Source organism: Symsagittifera roscoffensis, chromosome 8 (genome assembly GCF_963678635.1).
Source record: "Symsagittifera roscoffensis chromosome 8, txSymRosc1.1, whole genome shotgun sequence".
In the NCBI taxonomy this organism is placed as follows: domain Eukaryota; kingdom Metazoa; phylum Xenacoelomorpha; order Acoela; family Convolutidae; genus Symsagittifera; species Symsagittifera roscoffensis.
The window spans coordinates 49,171,587-49,193,270 of record NC_087069.1 but is presented as its reverse complement, the minus strand read 5'-3'; the positions used below and the strand labels follow the sequence as shown (position 1 = coordinate 49,193,270).

The 21,684-nt window shown below is 34.8% G+C and overlaps 1 protein-coding gene across 1 annotated transcript in view; it reads right to left on the bottom strand.

Moving 5' to 3' along the window:
- Positions 1 to 6,375: 6,375 nt before the first annotated feature.
- LOC134853232 (protein dpy-30 homolog) overlaps positions 6,376 to 21,684 on the bottom strand; it is a 104,082-nt gene continuing 88,773 nt past the window's right edge. Inside the window, exons 2-3 of the mRNA XM_063869200.1 lie at positions 7,099 to 7,305; positions 6,376 to 6,666 (exon numbers count right to left, since the gene is read on the bottom strand). Of these exons, the coding sequence (XP_063725270.1) occupies positions 6,574 to 6,666; positions 7,099 to 7,278 (273 nt within the window). The 5' untranslated portion in view covers positions 7,279 to 7,305 and the 3' untranslated portion in view covers positions 6,376 to 6,573. The remainder of the gene's footprint in view (positions 6,667 to 7,098; positions 7,306 to 21,684) is intronic.

Below are 21,684 nucleotides of genomic sequence, written 5' to 3'. Positions count from 1 at the left end.
CACTGCTCCCAATTTACACTACTCTTTTCAGAAGATACGGTAAGACGGTCTGCTTAGAGGAAACAAACATCTGATGCCAAAGAAAACTTTTGGCAGAAATTTTCCACAACTTCAAAAAAAAAACGAAAAAACAGAACCTGATTATAGGACATTTCGTTTTTCTTTTCCGCTGAAAAGCAGGAAGTTTAAATTTAAATAATAATCGCGTCTTAACGCTCAACAAGTAGTACGCCAGTTTTCAGCTTTTTTTGGCTCATCATTTGCCTCAAGAATCCCAATTTACACTGTTCCCATTTTACACTACACTGTTCAGAAGATACGGTAAGACTGTCTTCTTAGAGGAAAAAACATCTGGTGCCAAAGAATACTTTTGGCAGAAAATTTCCACAACTTCAAAAAAAAACGAAAAAACAGAACCTGATTATAGGACATTTCGTTTTTCTTTTCCGCTGAAAAGCAGGAAGTTTAATTTTAAATAATAATCGGGTCTTAACGCTCAACAAGTAGTACGCCAGTTTTCAGCTTTTTTTGGCTCATCATTTGCCTCAAGAATCCCAATTTACACTGTTCCCATTTTACACTACACTGTTCAGAAGATACGGTAAGACTGTCTTCTTAGAGGAAAAAACATCTGGTGCCAAAGAATACTTTTGGCAGAAAATTTCCACAACTTCAAAAAAAAACGAAAAAACAGAACCTGATTATAGGACATTTCGTTTTTCTTTTCCGCTGAAAAGCAGGAAGTTTAAATTTAAATAATAATCGCGTCTTAACGCTCAACAAGTAGTACGCCAGTTTTCAGCTTTTTTTGTCTCACCATTTGCCTCAAGAATCCTAATTTACACTGCTCCCAATTTACACTGCTCCCAATTTACACTACTCTTTTCAGAAGATACGGTAAGACGGTCTTCTTAGAGGAAACAAACATCTGATGCCAAAGAAAACTTTTGGCAGAAATTTTCCACAACTTCAAAAAAAAAACGAAAAAACAGAACCTGATTATAGGACATTTTGTTTTTCTTTTCCGCTGAATAGCAGGAAGTTTAAATTTGAATAATAAACGCGTCTTAATGCTCAATAAGTAGTACGCCAGTTTTCAGCTTTTTTTGGCTCATCATTTGCCTCAAGAATCCCAATTTACACTGTTCCCATTTTACACTACACTGTTCAGAAGATACGGTAAGACTGTCTTCTTAGAGGAAACAAACATCTGATGCCAAAAAAAACTTTTGGCAAAAAATTTCCACAACTTCGAAAAATAAAGAAAAAACGGAACCTTATTATAAGACATTTCGTTTCTCGTTTTCACTGAAAAGCGGGAAATTCAAATTTAATTAATAATCGCGTCTTAACGCTCAACAAGTAGTACGCCAGTTTTCAGCGTTTTTTTGTCTCACCATTTGCCTCAAGAATCCTAATTTACACTGCTCCCAATTTACACTACTCTTTTCAGAAGATACGGTAAGACGGTCTGCTTAGAGGAAACAAACATCTGATGCCAAAGAAAACTTTTGGCAGAAATTTTCAACAACTTCAAAAAAAAAACGAAAAAACAGAACCTGATTATAGGACATTTCGTTTTTCTTTTCCGCTGAAAAGCAGGAAGTTTAAATTTAAATAATAATCGCGTCTTAACGCTCAACAAGTAGTACGCCAGTTTTCAGCTTTTTTTGGCTCATCATTTGCCTCAAGAATCCCAATTTACACTGTTCCCATTTTACACTACACTGTTCAGAAGATACGGTAAGACTGTCTTCTTAGAGGAAAAAACATCTGGTGCCAAAGAATACTTTTGGCAGAAAATTTCCACAACTTCAAAAAGTAAACAAAAAACGGAACCTTATTATAGGACATTTCGTTTCTCGTTTTCACTAAAAAGCGGGAAATTCAAATTTGATTAATAATCGCGTCTTAACGCTCAACAAGTAGTACGCCAGTTTTCAGCGTTTTTTTTGTCTCACCATTTGCCTCAAGAATCCTAATTTACACTGCTCCCAATTTACACTACTCTTTTCAGAAGATACGGTAAGACGGTCTTCTTAGAGGAAACAAACATCTGATGCCAAAGAAAACTTTTGGCAGAAATTTTCCACAGTTTCAAAAAAAAAAAACGAGAAAACAGAACCTGATTATAGGACAATTTGTTTTTCTTTTCCGCTGAAAAGCAGGAAGTTTAAATTTGAATAATAAACGCGTCTTAATGCTCAACAAGTAGTACGCCAGTTTTCAGCTTTTTTTGGCTCATCATTTGCCTCAAGAATCCCAATTTACACTGTTCCCATTTTACACTACACTGTTCAGAAGATACGGTAAGACTGTCTTCTTAGAGGAAACAAACATCTGATGCCAAAAAAAAACTTTTGGCAAAAAATTTCCACAACTTCGAAAAATAAAGAAAAAACGGAACCTTATTATAGGACATTTCGTTTCTCGTTTTCACTGAAAAGCGGGAAATTCAAATTTAATTAATAATCGCGTCTTAACGCTCAACAAGTAGTACGCCAGTTTTCAGCGTTTTTTTGTCTCACCATTTGCCTCAAGAATCCTAATTTACACTGCTCCCAATTTGCACTATTCTTTTCAGAAGATACGGTAAGACGGTCTTCTTAGAGGAAACAAACATCTGATGCCAAAGAAAACTTTTGGCAGAAATTTTCCACAACTTCAAAAAAAAAACGAAAAAACAGAACCTTATTATAGGTTATTTCGTTTTTATTTTCCGCTGAAAAGCAGGAAGTTTAAATTTGAATAATAAACGCGTCTTAATGCTCAACAAGTAGTACGCCAGTTTTCAGCTTTTTTTGGCTCATCATTTGCCTCAAGAATCCCAATTTACACTGTTCCCATTTTACACTACACTGTTCAGAAGATACGGTAAGACTGTCTTCTTAGAGGAAACAAACATCTGATGCCAAAAAAAACTTTTGGCAAAAAATTTCCACAACTTCGAAAAATAAAGAAAAAACGGAACCTTATTATAAGACATTTCGTTTCTCGTTTTCACTGAAAAGCGGGAAATTCAAATTTAATTAATAATCGCGTCTTAACGCTCAACAAGTAGTACGCCAGTTTTCAGCGTTTTTTTGTCTCACCATTTGCCTCAAGAATCCTAATTTACACTGCTCCCAATTTACACTACTCTTTTCAGAAGATACGGTAAGACGGTCTGCTTAGAGGAAACAAACATCTGATGCCAAAGAAAACTTTTGGCAGAAATTTTCAACAACTTCAAAAAAAAACGAAAAAACAGAACCTGATTATAGGACATTTCGTTTTTCTTTTCCGCTGAAAAGCAGGAAGTTTAAATTTAAATAATAATCGCGTCTTAACGCTCAACAAGTAGTACGCCAGTTTTCAGCTTTTTTTGGCTCATCATTTGCCTCAAGAATCCCAATTTACACTGTTCCCATTTTACACTACACTGTTCAGAAGATACGGTAAGACTGTCTTCTTAGAGGAAAAAACATCTGGTGCCAAAGAATACTTTTGGCAGAAAATTTCCACAACTTCAAAAAGTAAACAAAAAACGGAACCTTATTATAGGACATTTCGTTTCTCGTTTTCACTAAAAAGCGGGAAATTCAAATTTGATTAATAATCGCGTCTTAACGCTCAACAAGTAGTACGCCAGTTTTCAGCGTTTTTTTTGTCTCACCATTTGCCTCAAGAATCCTAATTTACACTGCTCCCAATTTACACTACTCTTTTCAGAAGATACGGTAAGACGGTCTTCTTAGAGGAAACAAACATCTGATGCCAAAGAAAACTTTTGGCAGAAATTTTCCACAGTTTCAAAAAAAAAAAACGAGAAAACAGAACCTGATTATAGGACAATTTGTTTTTCTTTTCCGCTGAAAAGCAGGAAGTTTAAATTTGAATAATAAACGCGTCTTAATGCTCAACAAGTAGTACGCCAGTTTTCAGCTTTTTTTGGCTCATCATTTGCCTCAAGAATCCCAATTTACACTGTTCCCATTTTACACTACACTGTTCAGAAGATACGGTAAGACTGTCTTCTTAGAGGAAACAAACATCTGATGCCAAAAAAAAACTTTTGGCAAAAAATTTCCACAACTTCGAAAAATAAAGAAAAAACGGAACCTTATTATAGGACATTTCGTTTCTCGTTTTCACTGAAAAGCGGGAAATTCAAATTTAATTAATAATCGCGTCTTAACGCTCAACAAGTAGTACGCCAGTTTTCAGCGTTTTTTTGTCTCACCATTTGCCTCAAGAATCCTAATTTACACTGCTCCCAATTTGCACTATTCTTTTCAGAAGATACGGTAAGACGGTCTTCTTAGAGGAAACAAACATCTGATGCCAAAGAAAACTTTTGGCAGAAATTTTCCACAACTTCAAAAAAAAAACGAAAAAACAGAACCTTATTATAGGTTATTTCGTTTTTATTTTCCGCTGAAAAGCAGGAAGTTTAAATTTAAATAATAATCGCGTCTTAACGCTCAACAAGTAGTACGCCAGCTTTCAGCGTTTTTTTGTCTCACCATTTGCCTCAAGAATCCTAATTTACACTGCTCCCAAGTTACACTACTCTGTTCAGAAGATACGGTAAGACGGTCTTCTTAGAGGAAACAAACATCTGATGCCAAAGAAAACTTTTGGCAGAAATTTTCCACAACTTCAAAAAAAACGAAAAAACAGAACCTGATTATAGGACATTTTGTTTTTCTTTTCCGCTGACAAGCAGGAAGTTTAAATTTAAATAATAATCGCGTCATAACGCTTAACAAGTAGTACGCCAGTTTTCAGCTTTTTTGGCTCATCATTTGCACCAAGAATCCGAATTTACGCTGCAGTTGACCAGCAAGTTGAATTTGACAATATTAGAAAAATGAGCGTTTGACCAGCGTAAGAAGAATCTGATTGTGAAATCAAACGAATTCAGAAACAACAAAAAAAGTCAATTTTAAATGCCTAATTCTGAATTTTAGGAAAAATCAACCAAAATCAATTAGCTCACCAGAAACAAAACGAAAAAAAAAACCTAATAACGTACATAGTATTTTTGTGCCGTGTATCAAATTTTCGCTCATCTTGTCAATGAGTTCTTTTGTTACCAATCGGATATTCATTCATAACTTCCCTTATAGGTGAGGTTATTTAGCAATACATTCATTTTTTTGATTACCGCTGCAAGATTCGCTGTACCAAGGTATGCATTTGAGCGTTGGTGCATTTGAGCGTTCGCATTTAAGGAGTTTTGCGACAAAAATGTTTGTTCTATATGTTGTTTATCAGTCACCTTTTCTAGTCTTTTGGATTCCATTTTTAAAGGCGCATATGTATTTCTAAGGGGCATTTTTTAAGAAATTAAAACAATATTTCGAGGGAAAACTATAAAGAAAAAAAGATAATTTTTCTATAACAACATAATTTAATTGCTAGTTTTGATACGCTTATTGGATCTTGTTAACTATCCCCCCCTTTTTGGACCTTGTTAACTATCCCCCCCCCCCTATGCATGTACTATTTTTGACAACAATTTCTGTATAAAATATGCATTTCAAAAATGTGTAACATTAATTGGGTTTTCATTTTTGCGCGTTCGTATTTGTATTACTCACTATTTATATAAAACCTTCACAAAAATTTTTAATTCAGTATATTTTCTGAAATTGTTTTAAGCTTATTGAAAATTTGGCAGCCAAAGTTGAATTTCTGAAAATCGAAATAGGGGGTGGGGGAATAGTTAACAAAATCCCGCTTATCATTACGTCATTATTAAAATAAAACTCACAGAAGTCTTTTTAGTATTTTATTTGCAAAATGGGAATTGAGAGCTAGTTTTTACAAATTTACAATGTAAATGACAACAACACACTACATTAGAATAAGAAAATCATAGCACTGAGAATTTTAAAAAAGCTCGGCTAGGATATTTTATTTACTGTAAACTTAACAATTTTCATGAGAATCATTCATTCACGTATTCAAGTTTTCTTTTTTTTCACAAAAAAAAATCATATTTATTCGTGGAAACTTTTTTGAAAATTATATGCTCACTTTCGAAGAGTTCAACGTGTATTTTGAAATAGAACATCCATAATTGATGAACTTTTTCTCGTCAAAAAATAGGTTTTAAACGTGTTTCTAACGTTTAAGCATCACACTCCCAGTTTTCATCAAGTGCTTCAAAGTAATCTCTGAAAAACACCTAAATTTTAAAATGAGTATAGTATTTTTGATTTTCACCCGATTACGATACTATTACTATGGTGCTCAACGTTAGCCAAACTTATTTTTAGAAATAGATAGAACATCAACAATTAACAGTCCTTGTTAGGGGATTATTCTCGTTACAGAAGGATCGAAACATTTCAACCATTCAACGTGCTTTAAGCTGACCAAAACTGATTTAATTCCAATTCATTTTCAGATTTTCGAATACTGAATTCTGATTGGCTAGTATTATTTTGGGGTATTCGATCCATCGTTGACAAGAGCAATTCTCCCGTTGTTTAACAAAGAGAGATAAAAAGATAAAGTTAAGTTCAACAGAGGTCAAATTGCAAGTACTTCCGTTCTGTGTTAATCTAACCAGCCAACCAAATTTCACTTCTCATAAAGGTGTTTGTTCTTCATCAAAAAAGCCGCCATGTACTCGATTGGATTGGGAGGTCTCTCTTTCGCTACTGTATTCATCCCCTTAAACAGCAAAAAAATAAATAGGTTAAAAACGTTCAGAAAATGCAACAAAGGAAACACGGTCAGAAAACTTCATTACTCAAAAAAAATTCGGCAAAGTTATTGAGCTTTCAATCTTTTCAATCATCACTTAACTCGAACAAATTTCGTAATTAACATCAATACAGCAGCGGATTTAGCTAGCGAAAAAATCCACTGCTACAGATCGTGAAAAGAGCCACCAAATGATCACTTTACATACTAAAATCTTCACGGCCTATGTAAGAGACTACTTTCATTGACTCTTATTAACTGTCAAAAAATTATGAAATTGCTTAAGTAAACAGTTATCATTAATTTATAAATGGAAAACGATTATTAGTCAAAAAATGGTATAACAAAAATAGATTATAGGATATTCGGAATAACTCAGAACTATAGGGTCCAAATTACCTGTAGCACAATTGGCACTACTGTTTGTTCCAGATACTGTCTGGCTGGTAGGTTGTCCACTGGCCCCTTTTTACTCTCGTCCAGAGGTGGGGGGTCCAATTTGTCAGTCATCTCTTTCACTTCTGAATTGGCAGGTGGGGGACCTCCTTGATTGGCAGCTGCTGTTTCTTGTGTCGTCATTCTAGATTTCGGTCAAAACACCGGTCTGAAAAAAAATTAAAGCTCACTTCAGGTGCTAGAGCATACAACGAGACTGAGTTACAACGACATTCCTCGATCTTTTGACGCAGGTGCAGAATTTTCGGTTTGCAAATTAAGGTAACTTTGATGAAGAAACCTTTGAAGGAGCGCTCGCACAGAGTTTGACCGCTCTACAAGAAACCGAACACTTCGAGAATTTATATGATGAGTGTTTTTGAACTCTCAAATTTTTTGGATTCATAAAATTGTTTCCCCCATTTGTACTTCTGTTAATCAGTTGTTAGTTCACTCAACATAATCAATAACTCGTTTCCAACAAGTTACTGTTGTTACTGAAATTTTCTCTCTAAGTTACGTATGCTATCTCCATTTAAGTTTATCATGATAAAAAGACAGGAAAAAAGAAGCAATTTAATCAAGTAAACCACAATACCTCTTTAATAAAAAAAATATCCACCACTATTTTACAAAAAAAACTCAACAGTCAAAATGACGTAATAATTCTTTTCCATTCCTAAAAAAAGTTGAGAACAGAATAATTTCTTTTTCAAATGATAATTGCAAAAATATCACATAACACAAATTTTCCACACTTCTTCGTTTATAATAAATTGCACGTTCTCGAATAGTGGAATTCAACAAAATATTTTATCATTTGAGTTTTATTGCTTCTCGCAGCTTGTATCAATAATTTAGCCTTTAATTTCCTGTTTAAGTTTGAACCAATCATTTTGAAAATAATAATCAGATTTCGAGTCGAATGTTAATCGCATCTCCGTACAGAATATAATTCATCGAGCGTAAAACTTTCTTAGAAACATCAACTTTCGCCTCTTTTGGGTTATTCGAATACACTGACTTGAAATTTTGCCCAGCGTGAAACAATGATGCTTCGTGCAAGTTGAACACCGAGTTAGTTTTCACTTTAAAAGGTACTTTATCCATACTTTTATATTTCAAAACTTTCACTAAACGACCAAAAACATCTTCAGATGGTCCCAAAAGTTTTTGCGAAAACGCATTCGACCTCTTGACATAATCTGCAACTACTACCAAAGCATGAACTAGTGCTTCCTTCGCGCTTTCTCCTTTTCCCGCAAAAGTCAACAACGGCGATTCCTCGTTTTGTAGACGAACTTCAACAGTCGAGTAAAACTTCGCAAACCCGTTTGGAACCGAATCAAAACTTACGTCGCGTGGATAAAATTGAACTCCTTGCTTTTCTAAAAATTCTTTCAATTCTTTTTCTCTCTCGTCCAAATTTTCAAATTTTTCAACAACAGGTACACAAATCCTTTGATTAATTATAAACCTTTCAACTTTAACTAATGTGTCCAAATGCTTTTCTTGTAATTCTTTCTCTTTCTTCGCAATTAGCAATTCGGCCTCATAATGAGCTATTTCCTGTCGCAATTTCTCGTTTTCTTGCTGTATGTGCTCTTCGCGAGAGCTCGTTGAACTTTCACATTGCGAAGGTTGTTTCGTTTCCAGGCATTGCTTTTTGGCAGAATTATTTCGATCAGGAGCTACAGAATGTTCTCGTTTTTGAGCCATTGAAGTCGCACTTGAACTTGAACTATTTACGACATTTTCTCGATTAGATGTCGGGCTTTTCGATTCGTCATCCGGTCTGAACGGACTAACCATCGCCGTTTTCACCAACGATTTTGCACGTAGAACTTTAATTTCTTCACGAACTTCCAAATCTTTCAAATTAAATCTTGAATCGCCTTTCTTTTTGGACAGAAAATAGTTATACAAATCAGTCGCGTCTTGATTAAACTCTCCGTACAAAATAAGCACCGCAACTTTTTCAAAAGAAGATTCTGTATCCCAGCCTCGCCCACTGTACACAATATTGTTTACTTTCACAGTTGCTAAGTAATCGCTGCCTTCTTTTTGGTAACTTTCTTTGGGAATATTGAAATTTTGCCGCTTTGCCAGATAAGTTAGAGCATCGGTGGGCTTTCGGGGTTTGAACGCTTCGACTGGCTGAACGTCCATTGGTTCCATTTTACACTGAGCTGGACCAGCCATTTCATGCACCTGAAAAATTATTAGTTGAGCTATACGAATGATCACAATGCCCGTATAATGACTGATTAAAACATTAGGCATCCATTTACCAACTTTCAATTTAGAACACTGTTTGTTCATTATTTCTTTGTGATATTTGTTTTTTTTTTCAGAAGAAGAACTCCCCAATAGTCGCTTCCTACCGCCTTCGGTGACCAAAAAAATATGCAGTACTTCGGCTAAACTTTGCTTATTATCTAGTACGAGTCCAGACTGCTTAAATCGAGTCCAGAAAATCAATCCGTTAAAAATTAAACCAGATTCAAAAAGAAAAAAACAAGCTGAGGTGATTGAATGTCGTTTTATGATGTCGGATGACGGCTAAGACCAGCAGTAGACTCAAATAATTCACAAACGATCTGTTTACAGTGTCTAAATTTTGTTTTACTTTCATAATCCATTGACGTGGCATAAAAATGAAAAGATAGAATCAACCTGACTTTCGATGATCACAACCAGTTAAGTATGTTGTACAATATTTCTTCATAATCTCTTATCCCATTCTCAACATCATTCTTTCTGATTCAGTTTTTTTTCTGGGGTGGATCTATGTCGAATCAATAGAGAGGCCGCGACCGAATGGGTAAGGCGCAAGGTCGTGTATTTGAATCCTCAGTGCGGTTCCGGATGGAGAGCTCAAAGTTTCAATCGCCTCCGCAACGTGAGATGACCACAGCGAAACCGAAGACAACACCCCGCACCTGCCCCAGGATGGCTCGCAATTAGTAGTTTCAATGTCTCACAAAAAAAGGTATAACAAGAAAGAAAAAACAGTTCTACAGAAAAAAACTATTTCTATTCAAGTAATTTAAAATTCAAGAATCTTTGGATGAAAATGAATTGAAATATACATTTTTGAATTCCGCTGGGGTACTTCAGGTTTAAATTCATTTTAAAACTAAAAATCATTCACGTTTTTTGAAGAGAATAATTTGTCTCTTATTTAGCAAATTAATTTGAGGTAATTTACAAAGAAACCATAAGCAAACAGCCAAAATACAGCCATTATTAGTGGAAAACACAAGACTCCCGTCAAATTTAGACCCGGATACTCAGTTATTTTACAGTTTAAAATATATAACAAGGATAGCCGGTTACTGTGCAAGTAGCACTGAATGTTCCGACCATAGTCTTCAAAATAACTACAAGATGAAGTTTTTTTTTCAAATAAGTTTTTCTGCGTGGGGTGATAAAAAAGTCTGATCTAAGTTCATATTTTAGGCATATCTGACATTCATATTAAAACAGGCAAATAAGACACAAACAAAAACAAAAAAATCAAAAGATTTCAAATTTTTCTTCCAATTCATTTTAGAAGTTTTTGGAGTTTGGAGCTACAAAACTCCAAAAATAACCCAGAATGGAGCTACAAAACTCCAAAAACAAAATTTACTTGCTTAAAGTTAAACTTTTAGGGCCTAAATTTTAAAATTCTCCTGATTAAGCTGTAGTAAGCCTGCTCGCTTGCTTTATTTGCTCGAATTAAGACAAAAAATCAAATATTTCCAACCGGTTTTTCTCAACACTGGGAAAGAATTTTCAAGATTTTCTAATGTCATTCGAATCACGACAGAGAGAACTTTATTATCACTCACCCAGCCCGTTGATTACTCGTGGTAGCTGGTTTTGCGTGTAAAACAAAAAACTTAAACACACTCGAATACAAAGTTCCTTCCCATTTTCAATGGTCGGAACAAAAACACGAAATCGATTGCAAGGTTGAAAGTCGCCCCAATAAGTTGTGCTAATGGCAATTATTGTAACCTCCGATATTTAATCTTTCAATAACAATTGTCGAAATTAAAGCCTGCGCCATTATCGCTTTTTGTAAACTTGACATCAAGAAACATAGCAACGACCCCAGCCAATGTCAAAATTAGACCGAATAACCAGCACTTTCAAATATTGAAAAATACTCCAACAGTCGCTTCCTCTCGCCTTCGGTGACCAAAAAAATTATGCAGTACTTCGTCTAAACTTTACTTCAATTAATTAAGACAAAAAACCAAATATTTCAAACCGGTTTTTCTCAACACTGGGAAAAATTTTTTCAAGATTTTCTAATGTCATTCGAATCACGACAGAGAGAGCTTTAATATCACTCACCCAGCCCGTTGATTACTCGTGTAGCTGGTTTTGCGAGTAAAACAAAAAACTTAAACACACCCGAATACAAAGTTCCTTCCCATTTTCAATGGTCGGAACAAAAATACGAAATCGATTGCAAGGTTGAAAGTCGCCCCAATAAGTTGTGCTAATGGCAATTATTGTAACCTCCGATATTTAATCTTTCAATAACAATTGTCGAAATTAAAGCCTGTGCCATTATCGCTTTTTGTAAACTTGACATCAAGAAACATAGCAACGACCCCAGCCAATGTCAAAATTAGACCGAATAACCAGCACTTTCAAAACTTGAAAAATACTCCAACAGTCGCTTCCTCTCGCCTTCGGTGACCAAAAAAATTATGCAGTACTTCGTCTAAACTTTACTTCAATTAATTAAGACAAAAAACCAAATATTTCAAACCGGTTTTTCTCAACACTGGGAAAAATTTTTTCAAGAATTTCTAATGTCAATCAAATCACGACAGAAAGAGCTTTAATATGAAATATCACTCACCCAGCCCGTTGATTATTCGTGGTAGCTGGTTTTGCGTATAAAACAAAAAACTTAAACACATCCGAATACAAAGTTCCTTCCCATTTTCAATGGTCGGAACAAAAATACGAAATCGATTGCAAGGTTGAAAGTCGCCCCAATAAGTTGTGCTAATGGCAATTATTGTAACCTCCGATATTTAATCTTCCAATAACAATTGTCAAAAATAAAGCCTGCTCCGTTATGGCTTTTTGTAAACCTGACATCAAGAAACAGAGCAACGACCCCAGCTAATGTCAAAACTAGACCGAATAACCAGAACTTTCAAATATTGAAAAATATTGCTTTAAACTAGCCAGTAGTGACCCAGCGCATATTTTTCAGACACCTAATTGCTTCTTGCAAATGATGCAACTTTCACGAGCAAGAAAAAAAATGCTTAAATTAACATTCAAATAACTTGATTGTGATTTCGAAGTAAATCTAGAATTTAATGTCAGAAGTAAGCCTTATAAACTCTTATAAATCGAATAATAATCTAATAAGAGAGCCAAGTAACCAATAACACTAGGTAAAAACAGTGAAAGGATTTTTCACTGATATTAATTTTTAAAAAAAGCTCGAACTGAAATAACTAAAGCAAAAGCATTGTGGCACTCGACTAGTGATGACGCCCAGCAACCATATAATCGTGAGCTCTTGGAAAAAAAGTCATAGCTTAAATGTGTGCTCGTTATATGCGCCATTGTTAACATAAATAATTAACCTACGGGATGGTTAACTATAAAAAGAATCAAAACCTTGCGAATCAATTTCAAATGAAAATTTACATGAGGGCACAAAATATCTCAAACTATTGCGTTATATTTTAGGCAAGATAATAACATCAACAAAAATTGGCCAGTGATTAACCTTCAAAATGCAAAGCCTTCGAACTTTATATTTGAAAATAAAACAAAATATCCACGGAGTTCAAGTTTTTTAATGAAAAAAAAAGCAATTACATTTGTTGGGCAAACAGTACTTCGAACCATGTTACAATAGAAGAAAGTGGAGAAACGTAAAAAAAATGAAAAACATGGTTGTTTTTTTTTGTCCAAATTTACTTAAGTTTTTCAAAGGTTCCAGTGGGACTTTGGACATTCAGAAAATTTTGCCAGAGTCTCATTGATATTACGAAAAACTACCAGACAATTTATGAAAAAAAAATCGTTAAATAAGCAGACAGAACTAAAGCCGACAGTCAGTGAGCTGGAACTCAGCCAAAAGTTTTCTAAAAAAATCATATTGGAAAATATTGCAGTTAACACCCACATAGGATCCACAACAGCTATAAAGGTCGCGCATTCCAAGTAAGCAACTAAACCCACAGAGCTTAAGCCGACAATCATGAAGCCGAAAAATCATCAGAAGAACTTTAAGATCGAAGTTCTATAATTATACAAAAAATGATTTAAGTTCTAGATTAAGCATGTGCCACTTGTAAATGGTACACAGTAGTTAAATTTGACCTTTCATGAAATCCATCAAGCCAGCAGCACCATAAAAGATTCAACTAATTATGAAGCAAAAAGATTAAATTAATTGTTAACCCAAAAAAAGTCTTGATTCCGATTTGAAAACGCTTGCTAATCGCAGCCGTAATAAAGCAGTATTTTTTGCTATAACAGAAAAAAACAAAGATCTGAATGAATTCTAGGAGAATCACATACCTCCTTATGATGCCACACAAAAATTGCAATACAATACAACTAATAGAAAAGAGACAGAAGCCAGATATTTTTCAGAAAAACTTAGGTAAAACACAGCCAACAAGACTGTTGGAAGTGAGTCAAGGACGTAAGCAACAGAATAACAAAAACAGACTTATTTGTTTGAAAAAAATTCATCTTTATTATTTCAAAACAAAAACAGATAGTCTTATAGCTCTCTGAATAACTGCAACAAATTATATTTGACAGTTGTTTGATAAAATTAAACCAATTTGAGACAACTGAACCAAAAGGTAAAAACTTCATTTCTCTGGGAAATTCAATAATTAAAATTCATTTCCGAAACTAGAGGTCAATCACGTTTTTGGTGACTTTTACACTTTTGCTGTTCGTTACTGGAGTTCGCCTTCCTATAACAAAAAAAAAGAACTGAACTTTTAAAAAAATCAAAGATAAAAAAATTCGGAAAAAAACCATCGAGACCTATATCAGTCTGAACTGCGTTCATCAACTCTTAGAAATTAAATTTTAAAAATCTAATTTCCACACCTCTCTTGGTCCATATTTATAAACAAACCTAAAAAGCATTGGGCAGGATTTATCGAGCAGCAACTAAGGCGACAAAACTTAGGTGGAATCGCGTTAAGCCGAAAACAAATTGTTGTGATAAAATTTTAAGCTAAGAAATTTTGAAACTCAAAGTTTTACGAGCCATTTCCCGGGAAAACAAAAAAGCATGAGAAAAAATTAACCTTTGACGCGGCGCAAAATCAGATGACTAAGCAGACATAGCATAAGCTGAAAAATTTTGATGGACAAACAATTCAAAATCAGAAATTTACATATTACACACAAAGGCGAAGTTGCACTTCGCATACACAAGCAAAAATGAGACAACGCTTCTCGGAAAAACTGAATGAGTAAAACTTTGAGTAAACAAAATTTCTTAAGTGACGCACACCAATAACGAGTCTACATAATTGCTAAGTGACGCAAGCCAATTATGACGCATTAGCAGTACCATTCAATTTGAAAAAAAAATACCAACTAACATGCCTCAATTTATAGAGCGGACGCATTTCAATTAGTATAAGAATGGTTCATTGAAAACATGCGACCCTGCTCAGGTTCGAACCCTCTTATTTTGCTGCTGGTCTCCTTTCCTCGCTCTACGCTACGGATCCATGATACCTTGAAGCTAAAGTGCTATTTGTAATATAATAGTCTGTGTTAATATCCTTAGCATTGACTGTACTTAATAGCTGGATCAAAATGAACACTTACCAAATGAACACATTTTGTCGCATTAATTGCATCACAGCAATATCATGTTGGGAAAAAAAGAAAGTTCATACAATAACACAAGCTATGCTTGTGTGAAAAAATTTTCAATTACAGTTTAAACGGTTAACACTAAAATTAAATACCTTTCTTTGGAAATTATGCTGCTACAAAGCATACCAAATAAAAAAAACTGAGTTTGAAAAATCCAGAAAATTTTCCGACAAATCCGAAAAAAAAATCTTTTTTTTTATCAAGTTAAAATAAAAAAATTAACTAAGTACCTACAATGAACTAAAAGGTAGTTCAACCAACTTGAATTTTCAAAAAATTAAGCATCTTAGCACATATTGCACATTACACAAAGTTGATCTCTAATTTATTGTTAATTCTGTATAAAAACACTTCTGATAAAAATCTCAAACAGTGGGCATCTTACCGTGGATATGCTGCCAACAAAATCTGATTTGAAAAAGCTACCTGAAACAAAGTTTCTGGCCAAAAAAGCACAACAAAACTAATTTTACCTCGTAGCCTGTTTATTTAACTTTCTTGAACAAAATCACTCAACCGCTGCTGCCTCTATTCATTGTTATAAGTCCCTAGTCCCCTTGCTTAATGAATGAATGACACCCAATTAAGCACTTGCATCATTAACCAGTGAACAATATCAACTACTGTCGAAAAAAAAACTACTCACCAGATATAGAAAAAAAAGACCAGAAACAATAGTTTGTTGAAAGTTGGTCTTTCTAAGTTGTTTAACCACCTTTTTAATTAACCGCATTACGAGCTAGAATTGCACTTTTAAAAAGCTTCACAGCGATTTGTTCCTTTTTAGTTTTTTTTTCGATAGCTCTGCCATGTTTTATACAACTTCTGAAAAAGCCTTGCAGTGATTAGTTCCATTTATATGTAGCAACACACTGCAGCCTGCTTTTGATTTTTCATTTTTAAAAAGAAGTGATTCGATCTTTTTATATGATTTTCTTTTGAAATCTCTTTGTTTTTCTGTTAGAACTCTTCCCGAAAGTTTCACAAAAAAACTTCAATTGTTTCATTTTTTTCCGAAATTCTTCTAAATGTATTTTCTTGGAAATCCACGTGAACTTTATTGGAACCGCTTGTCGCTGTTTTTATGTTTTGATTGTTTTAAAAGTACAAAACCTAACTTATTGCTGAAATTTAACGAAAAATGTGAGTTATGACCGAGGTGTAACTCATAGAGTAATTTCGGATAGGGTACACCGTCTGCTCGTCACGCTATCTTATTTTCGGCCGGATAGATTCGTGCAACTTCTTAGTCTAATACCGATCCTAATCTTACTCTTATACTATCTAGTCTCAGGTTGTTTAACTAGTCTCTGCTAGGCTCAATAGATCTAGGGTATACTGGTTTATTGCGGCTGCTGAAGTGCTCGGGAGAGTCCAACTAATTTCTAAGTTAAATTCAAATCTCTCTGGTGCTGAAATTACAAGTAACTTCAGCACTTACAAATAAGTGGGTTGTTAGTTAGATGGATCATGATTGGTTAATATTAAATACTTTACATTGGTAAAACATTTAATTTATCCAATCATAAAATGTAGTTTAGATCAGGTTCCACCCATCCGGGTTTTACAGAGTTTTTTAGAACAGTTCTTCTGTAGTTCAAGGATGGATGATGGACGTTGGTATTTGGCGAACATCATAATTTTCTTCCGCTTCTTCTTGTGACAACGACAGTCTTTGCAACAGCATCAATTCTGATTTCAGAATGGTTGGCTATGTCAGGTTTTTCTGTTCTTCGGAGAGAACTTCTTTTGTGTTTGATCTAGCTTGGGAATGGCGTGGAGATTGTGCGTGGAGGGGATGCCTGGTTACTCGGATCTGTACGTATACTTGAACATCGAGGTGGTCATTGGTCTAGTTCAATGAAGTCCTTTTCTGCGAAGTCAAGTCGTACTCTAAATCCTTTGAGTTGTGATTGTGAGCGGCATATCGATTGTAGTTGGTCATTCTCTCTCGAGTGTAGTGAGGTCGTCTTGTCTTTTGATGTTCGTCCTTGGTGTTGTATTCTGATCTATATATTGCATCATGTGATTTTACATTTTATAAAACTTTTATTAGTTTAGTATTTTTTAATTATGATTTTAGTTAGTTGTTTTCACAAAAGCTTTTTGTTTTAGTTCGGTTATTTTGAAGAGTTACTCACCCTTGAGTAGCTCTTATTAAAAATAAAGGTGTGGTCACAAAGCGTGGATGTAGCGCGGTGGGTTAGGCCGGCTATAGAGCATGCTCAGGACGTCCTTTCCTGGTGGGTTAGGCCAGGTGTGGGAGTATAATTTCATGCGGTGTTTGTGAGGGGTCCTGTTTATGTGACAACGTTTTATGTTGGGTTTGTTGTGGTTTTACTTATGTTTTGTTGGTTATGTACTTTTTCTAAAAAGCAAATTGTTTGTGGTATGGGTTTGTCTTTTGACTTTTTTGTGTTTTATTATTTCTTTCTAAGACTTTGTAATAGTCTTCAAAAGAATAAATTATCCAGTTTTAAACTGGGTTAATCCGGTTTGGGTACCGTTGGTTTCCTTTTCTTAGTCATGCTGTTATTCTATGATTTGTGGTATTTAGTAAGCTGCGTTGGTTAGTTTTGTTTAGTATATGATTCCTTTCCAACCGGGTTAAAGGAAAGTTTGAAACATGTTATTATATGTTAGAGTTGTTGAGTGTGAAAACTTGAAACTGAAATTCATTATTTTAAACAATTCTTCGTGGGCGAGCTGTGCGAGTGTGGATAGAATTTCTGTGCGAATGAATGAAAATATCAAAAGGTTAGTACTGCAATTGCATTTTATTAATTTACTGCATAGAATTTGGAAATTTACTGCTAGTTATGGGGGAATTTTAAGATACAAATTTTCATCATATGAATATTTACTGCTTTTGGGGGAAAATTTTATAAATTAATTTACTGCATTGGTATTATATTTATTGAATTGTTGGTGCACAAGTTTAATAGGGTTTTTAACAGTTTTGAAGAAGTTTGCTATTTTTTATTTTTCTTTTGTGAATTTTTCAGATGATCTAGGATGAAGGCTAAAAATCTAAAGAAAACATGAATAAAGAATGGTGAGTTTTTTAATATTGTAATTAGTTAGTAATATTCATTGAATTCATACTTACCTGTTAGTCGTCGGGGAAAAAACCGTGGGGGAAGATATCGTGAATTAGTTCTGAAGTTGTTAGTAGTTTAGCTAAGATGCGGATGATATTTTTAGTTTGAAGCAGTGGCCAAAGCAATTGAAGTGCCTTAATAGTGGTTAGTTCTTCAGTGCCTACTGCAAACTCATAAGGTGTGTTTTGGATTAAGTTATATAATTTGTGGTTAAATTTAGTGTTGTGGATGAATTCTAAAATTGGGATCTCTATAGGCTGTACAAACTCGTGCGGGATAAGGAAGGGTCGGGATTCTTCGGCGTTGAAGGTTTTGGTGATGGGGCAGAAAATATACATTTGGGTTATGGGGTCATAATTACGAAGAATACCATGGAGGTTAGTGTCTTTAATACAATATGTGAAATTTAGGAAATACGGTGAAGTGTATTTTGAATTGATGAATTGGAAACGATGGTGTGGTTGTCTAGAGGGTGTGTGGAGGTCAAAGTGATTTTGGATGAAACGATAGTAACTGTATGTATGTGTTTGTTTAGTGCGCAACATAATATCGTGTGAGCAGTGTAAATCTCTTTCGTGTGTTGCAAGGAAATGAAAGGTTAGTGAAAAGATTTGGAAGCGTTCTTTAAAACTTTCGTATGCTTGTGTGTTTGTTAGTGCTTCTGAAATAATGTGATCAAACTTTCGGTCGAAAATGTTTAGTGTAAATACATATGGTGTCTTGATGAAAAATTTCTCGGTGATTTGTGGATTAGCGAAGCGATCGTCGTCTAAGAATTGATCTTGGTTAGCTCTGATGATGTTGTGATCGTAGTATTCTAGTGTATATTCATTAGCTCTAGGTGCAGTGTGTATTTTTAGTGATTTTTTATATCCTACGTAAGTAAACTGTCTAGCGGTGAGTGGTGTAGTTAGTCGATATAGCATATCTTTGTTTCGGTCTGTATCGATGGAAGTGTTGGTTAAAGGTAAGCAAAGAGGGTTAGTGAAATGATAGTATGAGGTCCAAGAGAGAGTGGGCATTAAAACGTATTCGTCTACAAAGTTGCGTGTTTCGTTAGCGTCATGAGGGGTGTTTAAGGTGTATTGTGGAAATGAGGGTAAAGTGATAGCTAAAAATTCTTTGGTGTTAGTATGTTGGGGGTGGTTGATGTATTCACGGGCTGTTCCTGGTTTTGCTGGGAAAGGATGGTTGGGAAACTTTCTTTTAAAAGTGCGGTAAGCTCTATTAGTGTTGAGTGAGGATTCAGTTGATGTGGATGATGGTGCTAATGATTCAGTATAATTTGAAGAGGGTGTAGGGGGATTGGATGAATTTGTAGTGGAGGAGATTTGGTTTATGGTCGGGGTGTTAAGGTGGTAGGGTTGTTGTTGGAGGGTAATAAAATTGTCTAGCTCTGGGGAGATTCGGGGGGTGTCTGGAGATGATTGGTCAGAATGGTATGAGGAATAGGTTGGGGTAACTTGGGAAGCATAAGAGGGTGTGGGAGTGATTGGGTCAGGGTTATTTGACAATATGGGTTGAAAAGGAGGTTGAGAAAAATGAGAAGGGTTATGAAAATTATTGGATGGAGATGGTTCTGAGTCGGCAAATTCATCGGGGGTTTCAATATTCGGATTATTTAGCTGTGAAATGGAGTATAAAACTGAAATTTGTGAGTTAGTGTCGGAATTCATGCCTGATGTTACATTGCTAGGTGGAAAATCGGGTGGCGGAAAAGCAAAAAGTGGTATTATTGGGATTGAAGAAGGAAGGTTGGTTGGATGGGAATTTGATCGATGGAGTGATCCAAGTTGGCGGCTCATCGTGGGCTAAAAAAATTATTATTTTGAGATTGAAAAGCGGTGGTATGGGGTTGTTCAATAATTTGTTCATAAGTATTATCATCTTGTGATGGATGTGTTATTATATGTTGGACGGGACTTTGCGATGTGGTGAGTCTAAAATTTGGATTATGGGTGATGGCTAAATTTCGAAAATTTCGTGGGACTAGGGATAGTGGATGGTTATTTGGTAGGGGTGGTAATTGTGGTGCCGTTGGCTGTGTGTCGACATTGTTATGTTCTTCGTCGTATGTATTTTGTCGTGTTGTTATTTTTGTGTTATATTCTTTTATTTGTGCGTCTAAAAGAATTTTGTTTATAGATGTGGAAAAAATTCCAAAAAATCCTGCGAATAGTATGCGTGCTACACTTGCTTGTCTGTTTACTTGTGTGTGTATAGCACATGTGTTGTAGATTCCTTTTAAGAGTGAGAAAAGAAATCCAATAAAGTTAAACATTGCGTATAAAATAGTCAATTTTTCTAAGATGTAGTAGGGCCATCCTAGAAAATCGAGGATCTCATTTTTGAGTGTAACAAAGCTAAAAATGTTAATTGGTGATATATCTTGGGGACGGTATTTTTCGCCGTTTAGATATATATAATCTTTAATGTCTTTAAAATATCCGCTATAGTCTTGTGTGTAGATATCGGCAAAACCTGCGGTTTCTGCAAGTTTGCGTAAGTTTTGGTCAATTGATTGTCTTTGTATTGTGTCCATTTGTGTTAATAATTCCTGGAATTGTTGTGTTCTAATGTGATGTTGAATATCTGATTTTGAGTATATTCCTATTGATTGTAAGTCTATATTTGGGTTTCGAGCGATAGCGCGAATGCTTTCTGGTGAAAATTTTTTGAGTGATTGCATTAATGTGGGATATGGAGTGAGAAGGTAATATTTATTTTCATCAGGGTTTAGTTGTACTACGTTGTGGCTATTTTCTGATCCACATGGGACTGCGGTATCCCAGAAATAGGTTCTTCGTGAAAGTGTATCCACGAAATGTACTTTATTCTTATAAAAGATAGGGATTCTTTTATAACATCGTTTATCTTCAAAAACGTAGAGTGGTGATACTTTTTTGGTACAAGTATAAAACCATAAGATGTTTCCTTCATAGTCTAAAAAATTTGATCTATTTCCAGATAATAAGTATCCTGCGTAGGGTATTTTTAATACTGCTAGTGCAAGTGATTGTAATATTTGTGTTCGTTCTAATTCGCATAGTTGGTGTAGTGTTTCTAATTCGGAGAGTGACATTTCTTGAAAAATGCGGCTAATTGTATAGTCTAGTTTCATATCCAAATGAATATCATAGTGGATATTACCGAAATATGTAGTATTCATTAGTGATAGTTCTTGTAAGCGTGTGCTTCTGGTGTCATAAGGTTTTAGATGTCCACCAGGTTGTCCGTTGCTTTTTTCAAAATTAACTGGTATATAGGATGTTCCTTCGTTTAGAGGATGACCTGTGGCATATGGGTCGATTTTCACTTTTCCAGTGGTCATGTCGAATCCTTTTTCGTATTCAACTAATATTTCAGAGTATTGTGTTCTGTGAAGTGGATTCCTGTATTTACATGCAAGTTCTGTTTCTTGATATATTTGAAAACGTGTCAATTTATTTTCTATATTATCTATGTTTCTAAAATCGGAACTTAGTTTGCGTGATGGATGGACTTGTTCATATGGAATGGATTGTATAAAATATTTTTCGTGAAATTTTATCATACGAGC